General features: G+C 37.7%; 3 protein-coding genes across 6 annotated transcripts in view; 1 reads left to right on the top strand and 2 right to left on the bottom strand.

Annotated features, from left to right (window-relative positions):
- Window positions 7,096-7,509, bottom strand: LOC107620954. Its single transcript, XM_016323028.1, has one exon. The coding sequence runs from the start codon at window positions 7,507-7,509 to the stop codon at window positions 7,096-7,098; it is 414 nt and encodes a 137-aa protein (XP_016178514.1).
- On the bottom strand, window positions 10,952-13,396 carry LOC107620955 (protein FAR1-RELATED SEQUENCE 5-like). Its single transcript, XM_016323029.1, has 5 exons — window positions 13,199-13,396; window positions 12,288-12,347; window positions 11,936-12,193; window positions 11,457-11,881; window positions 10,952-11,360 (listed from the first exon to the last, which is right to left on the bottom strand). Exons 1-5 carry the CDS (start codon window positions 13,394-13,396, stop codon window positions 10,952-10,954), a joined length of 1,350 nt encoding a protein of 449 aa, XP_016178515.1.
- LOC107623646 (2-oxoisovalerate dehydrogenase subunit alpha 2, mitochondrial) overlaps window positions 14,198-15,152 on the top strand; it is a 4,680-nt gene continuing 3,725 nt past the window's right edge. For 2 of the 4 annotated variants that reach the window (XM_016325989.2, XM_016325988.2), the window contains exon 1: window positions 14,198-14,499. Coding sequence is in view for 2 of the 4 variants with exons in the window: in XM_016325988.2 (XP_016181474.1) it covers window positions 14,347-14,499 (153 nt within the window). In the remaining 2 variants the exon portion in view is untranslated. The remainder of the gene's footprint in view (window positions 14,500-15,152) is intronic. The other 2 variants (XM_016325987.2, XM_021113310.1) reach the window with 2 other exon arrangements.

Raw genomic sequence — 15,152 nt, 5'->3', positions numbered from 1 at the left:
AACTAACCCGGGATCATCAGTCCACTATCAAGAGCAACCTAACTACAAGGCATTTAGTAGCCCAAAGAGGTGCTGGGCATCAATGTTCTAAGAAGGAATGTGAGCCAAGTGTCTATAGTGAAATGTGTCAAGTATAAAGAAAAGGAAATGAACTTGCTACACATGACACTCAAATAAAGCTTATGAACAAGATAATAGTCAAGGATAAAGGAATAATGAGAGGTCATAGCAGTATGTACTTGAAGCTTGAAGGAGGCTTTCTAGGCTTAAGAGTCAATAAAAGGTGAGTGTGTACATATCCACATAAAACCCCATGAACTACCAATAACACTCTACTAGCATGAACATCCTCTTCCATTTCATTCTTTCTTCTCAATAAATCATTTCTTGCTTGGGGACAAGCAAGCTTTAAGTTTGGTGTTGTGATGACAAGTCATCTTAGCCTAGTTTCACTAGTCTTTTTCTTTAGTTTTCAATTGAATTATGCACTTTCTTGAGCCATAAGCAAGCCAATTGGGTAGATTTTCATGTTTCCTTTGATTTAATCAACCATGTATGAATTAATGCAATTTCATGAGGTTTTATGCTATAATTGTGGGTGGAGAATTGAAGAACTTCTGTTTCAATCTCACCTTGGGATCTTGTTTAATTTTCTGCTTAATTGAATTTCAGTTTTGGTTAATTGCTTTTCATATACAACCAAATCTTGATTCGCTTGACTAAATCAACCACTAAACTAAAATTGCTCAATCCTTCAATCCCTGTGGGATCGACCTCACTCTCGTGAGTTATTATTACTTGATGCGACCCGGTGCACTTGCCGGTTAGTTTTGGGTGTTTTGGAGAAATTCGTTTCTTCCACAAAAATATCCCATCAGTAGGTGATCCCATACCCGAACTTAAAAAGAAGAATCCGGCCCATCGCGCCATCAAAGCATAGTTTCAAATAAAGACAACAACCCAGTTGCGCGATTTCGTGTATTCCTGTCCCATGGATACTGATGCGCAATGGGCAGATTTCAGAAGGCACTTCATCCTTGTAGTGCTGAAAATGTTCTTATGCCCAACGAGTCAACAAACCATCTCTCCGTGGCACACCCCTCCTATTCTTGATGTGACCGACCCCAGCAGATTTAATTGGGCTCATAAAATATTCAAGTGGTTAGGGCTAGCAATTGAGAAATTCCAATCTAAGAACCACGAAACTTGTGGTGGCTGCATGTTTGCCCTTTTGGTATATGTGATGTTTAGTTGCTTTTTTTACTTGATTACTTCTAGATGGCAGAACATAACATTTCTAAATTGGCTTTCAGCTATTATACTTCCAGTGATTGCAGCATGGTCCACTTGATCGCTGTCGAGAGCAAGAACCATGGATCATTGCATGGACTGCTGCAGAACTTGAGAAGAAAGCCGCCAATGTGCTGGCTGAGGTACTATGCTAGTTGATTAATTTCTTCCAATATGCTAACCCAATTTACTAATGAGGAATTCCTGCAAAAGTGATTCGTGCACTAATGTGGGATTGTACATTATTGCTTTCTAAATACCATTGTCGTGTCCATACTAGGGTTGCATCGGAGATAGGAAGAGAGGGAGCAAGGAATCAGCCTCCACTAGACAAAGCCAACGGAGGGCACCCAAGAATAGAGAGGCACACAAGGTAATGTCTTTCGTGGAATTTTAGTTTAGTACATTGTGTTTATAATAATGGTGGTTATTGACATGGTGATGTAATCTGTCATCTCGAAAGCTATGTTACATATAATTTTGTTTGTACCATCATGGTGTCTCTATTCTATGTGTCGATTACTTACGTAGCTCGTTCACAAACCAGGAGGCCCGAACAGGCACTCGAAAAAGTTACCGATCGTCAGGGGCAAATCCCGCGACAACAACACAGCAGCTCATGAAGGCCCAAGTTGCAACGAGAGACATGTTGTACCTTCAGACTCCAACGAAGACGATCATGTTCCCATTGCTCAATGATGATGTACCTATTGCTCAAAGAAGGCGCCGACTCTTCCAAGACAACTTGAACCCAAATGGTGAGGATGTAAATGAGCAGCACAGTGCTTTCGCTCCACATAATCCGGATCCAATTATACACTCTTCAGCACTTGTGAAAGTTCTTGATTACAATTTTGACAGGCAAGTTCTATACAAAATAACATATTTGGTTCCCTCACTTATCTCTTTCTATTTCAACGTATTAACTAATCACGTTAAACCGTAGTAGTTAAAATTATATAGTTGTATCAAAATGAAAGTAGACACACATCTTCAATTAGTTGTAACATATTACACATAAATCACATTGATTATTTCCAGTAGCCATCTATTGTCTGTCTCAAAATTGCATGTCTTAATTTTACTATGATTTCGATGGTTTCTACACCTGTTTTGTAAGTATAGTTACATTTATTGCAGAGAATTCGACGTGAACTTCATGTAGTGTCTAGAAGTTGAGGAACTATTGGAAAAGTTTGAACAAGGTGGGAACACAAGTCCAATTAACGTGGAACCCCTTCAGATGGTCGTGGCTAACAAGTCACGCTATCACACCCCGAGTCCCGGAAGGCCTAGCTTTTCCCTTGGCTTGACACAGCTAGAGAAGTCACCGGCTACACCCCCCTCAGAACGGTCCATCCGAGGCTTAAGGGTGTGAAGTTAGGCGAGGAGAAGGCAAAAATGGTCCAGCGCTGGATTCTGAACTCTCACCTTGACAAACAAGCACCATTGGCAACCTATGAAGGTAGGTCGTATCTTCAACTGTCACGGTTGGATTTGTGGACTCTGAAAGCACACTATTGGGTCAATAGCAATGTAAGTTACTGAAACCCATGCTGTAGTTTCAATTAATTTGTTTCTCGTACGCTAGATTTCATGCGTGATTACCTTTTCTACGCAGATTATTCAATGGATGTGCAACACATTTAATGATGCTCTAGCGGCGCGCTTCAAACGCGACTTCTATTGCGTGTCTCCAGGAATATTGGTATGAAGATTGTAATTTTTTTTTAATTCTCATAATAGCTATAGCATCACTGGATACTGCTTTGGCAACAGGAAACAGTGATAAGACAGCATAACTTGGATGCATTCCAGAACGGGCCAGTTTCGGTGTATGATGGATTCGGTCCGAATTTCGGAGATGACAACAGATTTTTTGACAAAGTGGAGGCATCAAAAAGAAATTGGGTTAGACATTATTCTTTTTTATGTAGCACCTGATTAACCTTTTTAGGATAATAACTTATTTGTCCGGGTTTCTTATTCTTCGTAAACTGATGGATGTTCTGAGAATTTTTAAAGGTTCTCTCATTTGTATTCTGCATGCACCTATTCATTCGTACGTCCTATATATGAAAGTGAAATTGCTAGTCATTTAACCAATAATGGTAAAGATTGAACCAACCTGTGAAGTTTATGATATGTTTGTCGTGCATCTTACTCCATGAATTTTATATTTGCATGAGTTGTTATTTGTGCTTTCTTCTTGCAGTGGTTTATTCCAATGTGTTGGAAAGGACACTAGTGGCTGTATACTTTTAATGTGGCGGGGAAACGGGTGTTGGTACTTGATAGTCTGAAATGTGAGGAAGCCACTGATGAAAGGAGGAAACTAGATGCATATGCGGTAAGTTAGGACCCCAATTGTGCGATTTTTTCGAATTCATCGATAAATAACTTCAACAGTTAACACAGTATTGTTGATTTTTTTACAGGGTCGAATGCTTGAAGACATGTCCAAAGTGGCTATCCCAACTTACGAGCATACTTTGAATGGCCCAACTATTGGATATGTGTCCGTCCCCGTGCAACCCAATGGGTAAGTATTAGTAATCGCCACACCTAGGAAATTCATACTTTAGCAATTGCTTTGACATTGATATCATACTGAATGGACCCTCGTTATTTATGTAGCTGGGATTGTGGTATCTTTATAATTAAATTCATGGAGTTATGGACTAAAGATTGTAGACTACATGAATGGGATGATGTAAGTTATTCTGTCGCTCATTTTCAGATTTTTAATTCCGGTTCATGTTTCTTGCAAAATTCAATCACCATCCTCATCATGTAAATGCCATATCCTTGCTTTGAGGGGTCAGTTAATGCTGGACATTGTTATGGGAGCGCACAATGAGAGAATGGACAGGTGCGAATCTTGTTGGAGAAAAATGAGAAATGTGCGTGCTGGAACTCTGGAAGAAACAAGAAAAAGGAGGTCAAATCACCATTTACGGCACCAAGTACAAGGACATTGATGAAACGGGTCGGAGAACAACCTATGAAAAAAACGAAAATGGAGAACGCAATAGTTGTACTTAGTCTTAAGAACATAGAAACCTTTATTAACTTATTTGTTTTTTGGCTTAAGTGTATATGGTCTTTTGCTGTTAGACTCTTGGTATAAGATATATGATGTACATGTTTGGTTCTCTAAGTACTCTGAAAATAAACTTTCAGTTAACAATAGGGTTGAACATCTGCTTTCTTATTGAAATGAACATCCAGGTAAAAATAGCTCGGCAGAGAAATGCTAGTTCTCAAAAATAACCATTCAGTTAAAAGTAGGGTTGAACATCCGCGTTCCTATGAAAATGAACATCCAGGTCAAAATTCTGGTAACACATTACACACAATAAGCCATGGAAATTTTATTTTACCATCTGCGTATACAAAGTAACCATCCGCTGTCGTACAAGTTCGAACATCCGGATTATAAATAACACTAACATAACAACCAAAATTCACCCAAATAATACAGAATAACCATCCGGGGATACTAAGAATTATAAACATCTAAAATCCTATTGAATAGAACATCCAATGAAAAATGCCTGAAACTGATCTCACACATGCACGTTACCTATTCCGAAACAAGTATATGCGGAAAGCCTTGAATAAACATGCAATTTCTGTATTGATTCGTACATCCAAGTTAACACACTAATTAAAAGTCATACAGAATACAACATGTTAAATTGGTTTATTTGCAGCAATTATGAATTGTAGATTACAAAAAATCATGAATAGATTCTTGGAACAACTTCATTCAACCCCATAAAATAGATATTCATAACATAATACCACTCACCTCATCTATTACCCATTATACATGAATGCCATTCGAAATAATATGTACATCAAGATGAACAATAAACACACGCACACCCATGTCCCGCATATTCTAACTTTTGTCAAACGAGCTTAGCAAAGACATGAAGCTCCCCACTTGTTCGGGCACAGTCCGGGCAATTAGATCACGAGTGTTTGTATCCTGATATGTATTTGAACGAACCACCTGCTAAACGACCCAAAAATTACAACATTAAACTCATGGCATAGTGTAATATCGAAATTAATAGTTCAAGTCATATTGACACAAGGATTGTACTGGGGAAACGTTATTGTTTTTCCTCCGACTAGATTTGTTGAAGGACTTCTCAAGGGTTGATCTGAGCCTCTTACTCTTTGACCGGCCCTTTGTAGTGACCAACGATGGTCCTTGGATGTCAACAACACCGAGAACATTCGAATGTTCTGAGCCAATGCTGGTGTGGTTCTCCGCCACGCTCTCGGACATCTTCTTAGCACAGTGCTTGCTCAGCTTGGCCCTTGTTCCTTCTAAAGCAGCATGCAGCAATGCTGTTTCATCGTCGTCATTTACGAACTCTTGCGCAATGTTGTAAAAGTGTGCACATAAACTCTTGAATGCATTATGACTCACATCTGACCGACTGACGTCGTGACTGCTCTTGATATAAGTATGCTTGCGCTTTATATTCTTGCTCCATCGAGGGAGAACATAGCAGGTAGGTACTTTATACACTTTAAACGAATAAAAAACTTCAAGACAGTGATAGCACAACACACCTGAACTCTCAAAAAGATTGCACTCACAACGAACCTCCTGTGTGGAGCGGTCAAAGTGGACATCATACGAAACACAGATCATAGTATCATGTACTAATTTTTCCTCTTTGAACTTCCTGTGTGGAACGGTCAAAATGGACATCGTATGGAATGCAGAGAATAATATCGTTGACTAATTTCTCCTTTTCTACCTTCATGCACACCGATGGCTCTTCTTCAGCAACTATAAAGACTCTGTAATCACCCTTCTTCACGAACTCAGTTTGAACATCCCTAAACATGCTGATAGTGTACTCTTGCTGAAATTGTTTCTCCATAGGCGAGCTTGTTGCACAAGGTATCCTGGAGTCTACTGCATCATCCTCCAATTCCCTCTGCTCCTTGGCTCCAAGCACATTGTCGTATTCGTGAACAAATTGGACCAAGCTAGTCTTGCTGTGTAAGAATCCACTAGGGGTGTGCATGGTTCAGTTTTTTCATAAACTGAACTGAAACTGCACTAAACCATTTTAAATGGTTTAGAAACTGAATCAAACTGCTTTGTCATATAAGAAACTGGTTTTAAATCAGTTTATAATACAGTGCACCAGTTTAAACCAGTTTATAAAAATAAAACTGGTTTTAATTAAAAATACCAGTTTAAACTAGTTTATAGGCTAAAACTAGTTTTCACACCCTCTCTCTCCCTCTCTTCCCTTCCTGTTGAAAGAATCATAAAATATTCACATACTAATAAACTAAAGCATGGTCTTACTTTTTGTTCAATGACAACATTCAAAATATGATATAATATGACACTAACCTAAATGAAGTTAAAATAAACTAATTCAAATCTAACACAATTTTGGCCTATTACAATATTCTAATCATCTTCAAGAGAAACAAACGTGCTAACATTTGTTGAAGAATTTCTCCCTACATAAAAAAAATATCTCATTAATTATAAAAAACTAACAATTAGTAACAAACAAGCAATAAAAAAAATATATTACCTTGTTAAGCTTTTTTGATCTCTTCAAAATTTTTAATTAGTCCAAAAGGGTCATCTATTACCCAATCTTGAGTGCATACAAGAGCTTCCACCATATATGGTATCAAAGAGCTCCGATAAGGGTCAATAATCCTTCCTCCTGTACTAAACGCACTTTCAGAAGCAACTGTAGAAACCGGTATGGCTAAAAATTCTCGAGCCATACGTGCAAGAATAGGAAATCAGGTTGAATTTCCCTTCCACCAACCCAAAATATCCAACTCTGCCGACTTGTTTCTAGGCTCACAATCTTCTTTCAGATATCTGTCAAGTTCAGATTTAGCATCTGAATCATGTCCAGTTGACTGCAAATAAATATCCAGGATATCATCTTCATCCTCTTCATTGATCATTTCATCTTGATTGCTTTGAAATTCATCTTCTTTGCCTTGGTAGTGATTATAAAGGAAATTCAAGCAAGAAGACAATTTTGACTTCAGTTCTCCTCCCTTTTCAACACCAAATGACTCATCCAAAATCCAATTTACAAAATCCAGCTTGTGACATGGATCAAGCACAATTGCAATCAACAACATGTTAATGACATTTGGAGTTTCCCAATACTTATCATATTTCCTTTGCATCTTGGACGCCATTAACCTTATGCTCAAATCAGTATTTTCACAATGCAACTTGATTTTTCTTCCGATGCTAAAGACTTCTTTCATATATTTATTACTAGTGACATACAAACTCCCAGAAATACACAATGTAGCATCATAGAATATTTTCAAGAATGGTAAAATTGACTCCGCATAAGTCCAATCATCATCTGTAGGCACACCATAAGATTTGCTCAGCTCATTAATATATTTATCATCTTGCAACTCAAGCAAATCAAACGCTACTCAAAGCTTCAATGCTACCTCCAACATTAAATATGTCGAATTCCACCGAGTTTCGACATCCAAAGAAACAAGCCCTTTATAATTGATGCTCTCTCGCTCAATGCACGCTTTGAAGCTTTCACATCTCATAGGAGATGACTTGACATATTTTACTGCATTGCGAATTCTTGTAATTGAATCATCAATCTCTTTCAAGTCATCTTTCACTATCAAATTTAGGATATGAGCACAACAACGCATATGAAGATAGTCCCCCTTTAAAACAAGACTATTCCATGCATTTAATCTCTTTTTCAAGTATAAAATTGCACCATCATTAGAAATTGCGTTATCAACCGTTACAGTAAAAACTTGATGCAATTTCCAAGCATCGAAACAACCTTCAATAGCTCTACCAAGTACCTCTCCTGAATGACCCTCAACCCGACAAAAATTCAATATCCTCTTTTGAAACTTCCAATCATTGTCAATAAAGTGTGCCGTTAGATACATATAAGTCAAATTTTGACTCAATGTCGTCCAAGTGTCAGTTGTAAGGCACACTTTTTGACAATGATGAGAGAGATAACTTTGTAACTTCATTTTCTCTGTTTCATAAAAAGAAAGTATATCACGGGCCAATGTAGTACGCGAAGGGATTTTAAAATTAGGTTGCAAGCTATGCAAGAGCCTTCGAAACACATTTCTTTCTACAAATCGGAAAGCTAGCTCTTCAGTCACAAACATCTCAGTGAGGATACTTTGAGATACTGCTTGGTCAAACTTTGTAACACTTGGTGAGGATATAGGACCACTTGTTCCCCCTTTTATCCTTTGTCTCTTGCTCTGTTCGTTGTTCGAGTCAAAACATCGCTTCCAATGTTGCCGCATAGCACTTGTTCCCCCTGCATATTTTATTTGACCGTTGCAGTTTTTACATCTTGCATACTTCTCTATCCCTTCGATTGGAATGAAATGTTCCCATATCTCTGATCAATTCTTATGCCCAGAAGATCCACTAGGTTGAGGAGGTAATGAGGGATGAGCAGGAGGAACAGCAGGATTTGAATGCTCCTCTCTCTCAGACATCTTTGGCAGCCCAATGTGTTGAATAATAAATTTGTTGTATGTATTCCTATCTGTTGAACATAATTAAGATTCTCAATTTAATAATAAAATTAATTTTCATTTTGTAGTTACTACATACCATATATTTGTTTTACAATAACTACATCTAGCATATAGTTTTACCATGGTACCTTAGGCAAAAATACAGAGACAAGAAATTCCTTTCTTTACTTCCTGAAAATTGCTACAAAAGAGAAGCGAAACAAACTATGGCTGGTCTTTTATTTTTTAACAAAGTATATAGGATAGTTGCATATCAAAAACAAAAGAACCATGTATCTAACTAAAGCTGCAAGTGTTTGAAATGCTAAAGTTAATGATACCCTGCATCTAAGTATCTAACACGGCAATTATATTTGCCTCAGGAACACACGAAATAATACAGCACTAGAAAGTGTTACACTAATCATAACTTATAAGCAACTCATCACACACATTAGGAGAAATACTTGAATATGATCAGGAAGACGTCATCTACCAATCACAAAAGATAAAACTACCAGAAGAGACAAAGATTAAATGTTGCATTTATGCTAAGAAATGACGTGAAAGTTATGAAATGTAATTTACCGTAGTAGAATATCAAACCAGCAATATGTCATGTTAATCATTCCAATAATAAACATTTCAGACTCTTTTTAAATGGTTGCTAGTGTTAGTACATCTCTATGTAATAAAAATTCTTAGTTTCTACTAAGAAAATACCAAATTCATTAAACCAAGATGCTAAAATTAAATTGAGAAATCTAACTCACAAGCAATACATTCAGTTCTACAAAATAGTGAATATATTCTGATCAGAAAAGCAACAACAAAGGGGCATTAGGGTATAGTCATCAATTGAGCAGGTTCAGGATTAAGTGGTTTGAGCCTTGAATTGGTGGCAGGGGCAACACTTCCAGGATTCTGCAACTTCAAATCATTAGGATGTCTATGTTTATTCTGATAGATCCTTACACCAAGAATACGAGGTATGCAATTAGTTACCTGCTCAATTCTATACCTAGTCTTGATTTTAATAGCAGTTTTGTTTATATGCAGGTCTTTTGTGAGTTGGATTTTGGTGAACAAGCTCAGAATCTTACTATAATCTTTTACTAAAAGCTATCCATTTTGCTTCCATTTCCTCCAACTCCCAATTCCCAAACACAAAATTCTTGAATCAATGGAGATAAATATATATAATAAAATACTAAAATGCCATGAACCTAAACATACCAAAATAAAATCAAAATGGCAGAATCCAAAAAAATAAAAAATCTGTAATAATTAAATTAAAATAGAAATAGGTAACGATGGTGATTACCTACTGTGTTAGATGGTGGCAGCAGGGGTTGGTAGCGACGGTGATGATGGCGGTGGTGGGTTGGTAGCGGGCTAGCGGCGGCAGCAAGGGAGAGACGAGAGAGGAATGGTAGCGACGGCAGCAACCAGCAAAGGAGAGATGATACTGTTAGAACTTGAAGTTGTAGAAGTTGACGAGTGACGACAGTGAGCGACAGCGGCGACTAGTTCGACGGCGGTGAATAGTTCGACAACGGCGACTCTGACGGTGGCAACAGTGGGTTGGTTGCGGCGGCAGAAGGGGAAAGACGAGAGAAGAGGTTGAAACGGCAATTAGGGTTTTTGAGTTTTCACATTTTTCAAACCAGTTTTGATTTGGAAGATTGAAGTTACTGACGTGAATAAACCAGTTTTTATTTGGTTTAAAACTAAACTGAACCATAAAAACTGGTTTTTATAAAAAACTATGGTTTCAGTTCAGTTTTTTATTTAAAAAAACTGGTTTATTTAAAACATTTTCAATTCAGTTTCAGTTCAGTTCAGTCAAACCAGTCTTTTTGCACACCCCTAGAATCCACCATAGAATGTGTGCATGCTCTCACTCCTTTGCGTACTCCTCATGGCAGCCCAAAATTCACCCTTGAATAATATAGAAACCCACATGCATCAGTCATCGTAAAGATCTACAGATAACACACAGTTTCTATATCAGAAACCTTTCATTGAACTCATTATTACAAAACAGATAAAGCCAGCTACCGCATTATTATGAATTGGAAAGCGTAACGTAATTGAACAACTACGAACCTGATAGCCATGTGTTGTCATGTAAATTGTACTCCTCCATAAATTCAAACCATTTTCTCTCAAATGACTCCTCCGTCCGAGAGTTGAAAACAATGTCCCTGAGGTCGGCATACAACTCTCCGTACCGACAATAACCTCCAAGCTTCTGAGGAAACTTCTTCATGATGTGCCATATGCACCAATGGTGACGTGTATTGGGTAAAGCCTTTCTAATCGCACCGAACATGGATCTGCATTGATCAGTAATGATGCACTGTGGAGCTGTTCCCATGCACGTCACCCATTGGGTAAAAACCCACTCATAACTTGGAATTTCCTCGTTTCCCAACAGCGCACATCCAAGGAGGGCCGACTTACCATGGTGGTTGACACCGACGAACGATGCAAACGGTAACCCATGCCTACACACATAACCATATGCCATTATGAATTCTCAGGCACAACCACATGGGGAAAAAATTACCAAAACCAAAAAAACCAACTACACCACCTGTTACCTGTTTGTACTATAAGTGCTATCGAGTGACACAACGTCTCCGTAGTATTCATAGGAAGTCCTGCACCTTGCATCAACCCAAACTGCACTCCTAAATCTACACTCATCATCCAATTTTACTGCATAGAAGAAGTTCGGATTGATTTCCTTCATTCTCATGAAATAGTTCATCATCTCCCTAACATCGGCATTTGCGTTGCTGGTTCGGAGTCTTGCTGTAATATAGTTTCTTAAATCCTTTTCTGAGAATCCCAGATTCAACGGGCCCCCAGCTTCATTGGCCAAAGCTAGGAAGGTCTTGTTTGGTCGAATCCCAGCCTCATCATTATTCTGAATCACGTATTTCGCATGCATACTCAGCTGCCTATACTCACGGTAGTGCACTGCCTTCTTCGCCGAACATAGGTGCGTGTGCCTCAGCTCAACCTTGAAGAAAAGCCAATCTTGCTTCTACTTATCAAATTTCACATATATTCTTGCCTTGCACACGGCGGCTGAAATCGGGTTTTTGCGCGTTGGTGCTTTGACACGAGACCCGCGGATGCGATCCCGATTACAGTGGATAGCCTGGTTAACGGGTTTCTTCGTGATCTTGTCAAATATTGTCGTCCTTATCTTAGTTGCAAATCCAACTTTCTTGGTGTAGCTAACATAAAAATCATGAGCTAGTTGCAACTTCGCAAACCGCATTCCAATGCTTAGTATTTCATCTTCCTCCAGGGAATCGTGATCAGGCAACTACGTATCAAATAAAAAAAACAGAAAAAAAGCCATTAATTATGACATCAAAAATGCGAATCCTGACTGCACAAATTTAAACTAAAATCCAAACCTTGTCACAAATATCCATCTCATCACTTCCAACATCAGTAACATCCAACATTTGCGTGGCCTGCACTTTCAACATAAACACACAAATTACAACAATAAAAAAAATAATTTTTATTCAATATCATGTACATGAAACCTCACTTACTAGCACAAAAAAATACGAACTAAATTTATAGATCAACTCATCCACCCAACCAGTATAAGCTTTACACCAAAGGCATCTAAATGCTACTCATGGTAATTGAATCAATTAATTCATTTGAAATATTATACAATTATTGTGACTACTACTTACTCTCTTTCACGTTAACACTGCATAGCATACATCTGAACATGCATCAGGTACAAATCCTATACACAGGTCCTTCCTTGGTTTCCCAGCCACTAGTGCATATTTTTACTTTTAAGAGATGCTTTCTTTATGCATACATTGAGCAACATGCATAACTGTATACATATACTCATCTTCTAATACTAACATGCAGGAAGCAAATACATGAAAAGCATCAATATATAATTCCTGCATTCTTCCTTTTCATTATCAAAATATATCCTTTTTATCTATTATACCATTGGCTACAACTCTAATTCAATTGACACCTCTTGCACTAACATTGCCTACATGCCACTGTATTTTATTCATGAGGGAGTATAGATTATTTTAATGGGTTCACATATAAGCTTCTTCAACAAATAAGTATTTTCTTCCAAAAACACATTTGACATACATATAAGAATAGAATGATATGTAAAAAACTTCCTAAGCTTCGTTGACTAAATCATGTTGTTGATGCATCTGAATACCAATTAACAACATACAATTAAACAAGCCACTTGCATTGATTCTAAACTGCCCCACTCAAATAAAAATGACCATCCATTGAAAAGTGTTTCGTACGTAACGATGCTCACCTTAGTCATTTGCACAGGATCGACGACGAGAGGTTCAACTATATTTTCATTTGGATTGGATGAAATCTCATTCCCGCCTGGAGATGGAACACAATCCACCGGTTCAGCCACAACGCACTCCATTAATGAACTCCGGCGGGGAGACGGGGGTGGAAGAGCAACCACACTTGAAACCCCTTCTACTTGCGACGTCGACATCAAGCACAAGAAACACACACTCTCTCTTGCTGTGCACGCTGGTTGTCCGTGTGGTTGCCGTCCAACGCAGATCGAACAACAAATGTGTTGGTGTTGCTGGAAGAGGGCCTTTGCGGCCTATGACGCTGGTGGTAGTCGAGTCCGACAGGGGGTCAGTGACGGGTGGGAGAGTAGTTTTCGTTGAGACTTGGAGATGATGGAGACGATACGGTATTGATAAACTGTCGTCTATGTTGTGCTCCTATAACTGCTCCTATTCCTATTTTTTTAAAAATTTAAATTTGAATTAATTCAAAATTAATTAATTATCCATTAATTTAATTTTAATTCAAAATTAACTCCCATTGTATGCAGTGTACAACAAACACATTGGCTCCCTAGACTTTCTCTTATAGTATTAATTCTCTATCTTTACTTTTTTTTTTAAAATAAAGTAAAAAGAAAAGTTCAAAACGTTGGTTGAATAGTGATTAAAATAAATTATTGAAAATTTTATTCTCAAACATTTTCCTTTATTTTTTATTTTTTTGGCAGGAAACCTTTTTTCCTTTTAATTATGTTGAATGCAATTATCAAATTATGTACAATATTTTCGGCCTCTTGTTTTTAATTTCCTTGGTCCTATTACAATTACCGCATTCCAAAAACAAAATATCAATAAATTTCCTTGATAAAGCAAAAAGACAATATGGAGATATATATTGGGTCAATAAAGGCCGAATAAATGGGCTTTAAGAGAATCCCTTAGCCCAAAAGAGAAAAAGGTGGTTGAATCCACAATCCTTATCAATTAACGTTCAATCCTCAGCGCACGAGACTAAATCTAAAACAAATTATTATAAAATTATAAAAAGCTCAATATTAAATTAAATGTTACTTGTTAAAATTGGGTTCACCTCACCGGAAGTGTCGTGATTCTGTTGTTCGGTTGTTCCTCCCAATCTGCTACGATGTGGATATCGAAGACCATCTTCAACCACTTCAAATCCAGGCTCAACTTCACACCTAACTATGCACCACTATCTCTTCTCTCTCCGCGCCGATTTGCATCCACCATAGCTCAAAATCCTTCCACCTTCAATTCCATCCACGATGCTAACCAGGTACCTCTCTCTCTCTCTCTCTCTCTAGAATGCATGCTGATTGGGTCATTAACTCGTGATTTTCTACGACAGACTGTATTTCTACGTATTTTTCTTTGATTATCCTCCAAATTAGTACTATCTGATCTCTTTAATTTATTTTTTCAATATATATATATATATATTTGATTTACTGGAGTAAAGATTTCTTGTTCTTTTATCATCTTCATCAGCAATATATAATTTTTTATTTTACTCCGATATGTATTTATTTTTGGAATGATTTTTCTCCACATTTATAGTTTCCGTTGAACTGAAAATGGACTTACACGAGTCTCAATTACTGGACTTGGGCCCGAGGCCCAAATAGAAAACCCTAGTTTCAATCCCTATATAATGACCTGACAGGAAGCACTGCATGACTGCAGTACCATCGTCGCAATGTTCGCATTCAAGTTTGAAACAGTGTTTCCAGTGCTATAATTATAAGTCTGTGTGTTGTTTGTGTGCGTATGTTCATATGAAAAAGCAAGGTAGCTTCTTGACGAGACTTCGATCAATATACGGTCCTCGTCAATCCTCTTTTACAAACTTGCAATATCATAATCAGCAGTGTCACTCGTCTGAATTTGATTTCTCCTGATCTTTCAGGCCCTTTATCACTGCTACATTTT

The sequence above is a fragment of the Arachis ipaensis genome, chromosome B10 (genome assembly GCF_000816755.2).
Source record: "Arachis ipaensis cultivar K30076 chromosome B10, Araip1.1, whole genome shotgun sequence".
Classification (NCBI taxonomy): Eukaryota; Viridiplantae; Streptophyta; class Magnoliopsida; order Fabales; family Fabaceae; genus Arachis; species Arachis ipaensis.
The sequence above is the reverse complement of the archived record's forward strand: the minus strand, read 5'-3'. Positions and strand labels throughout refer to the sequence as shown.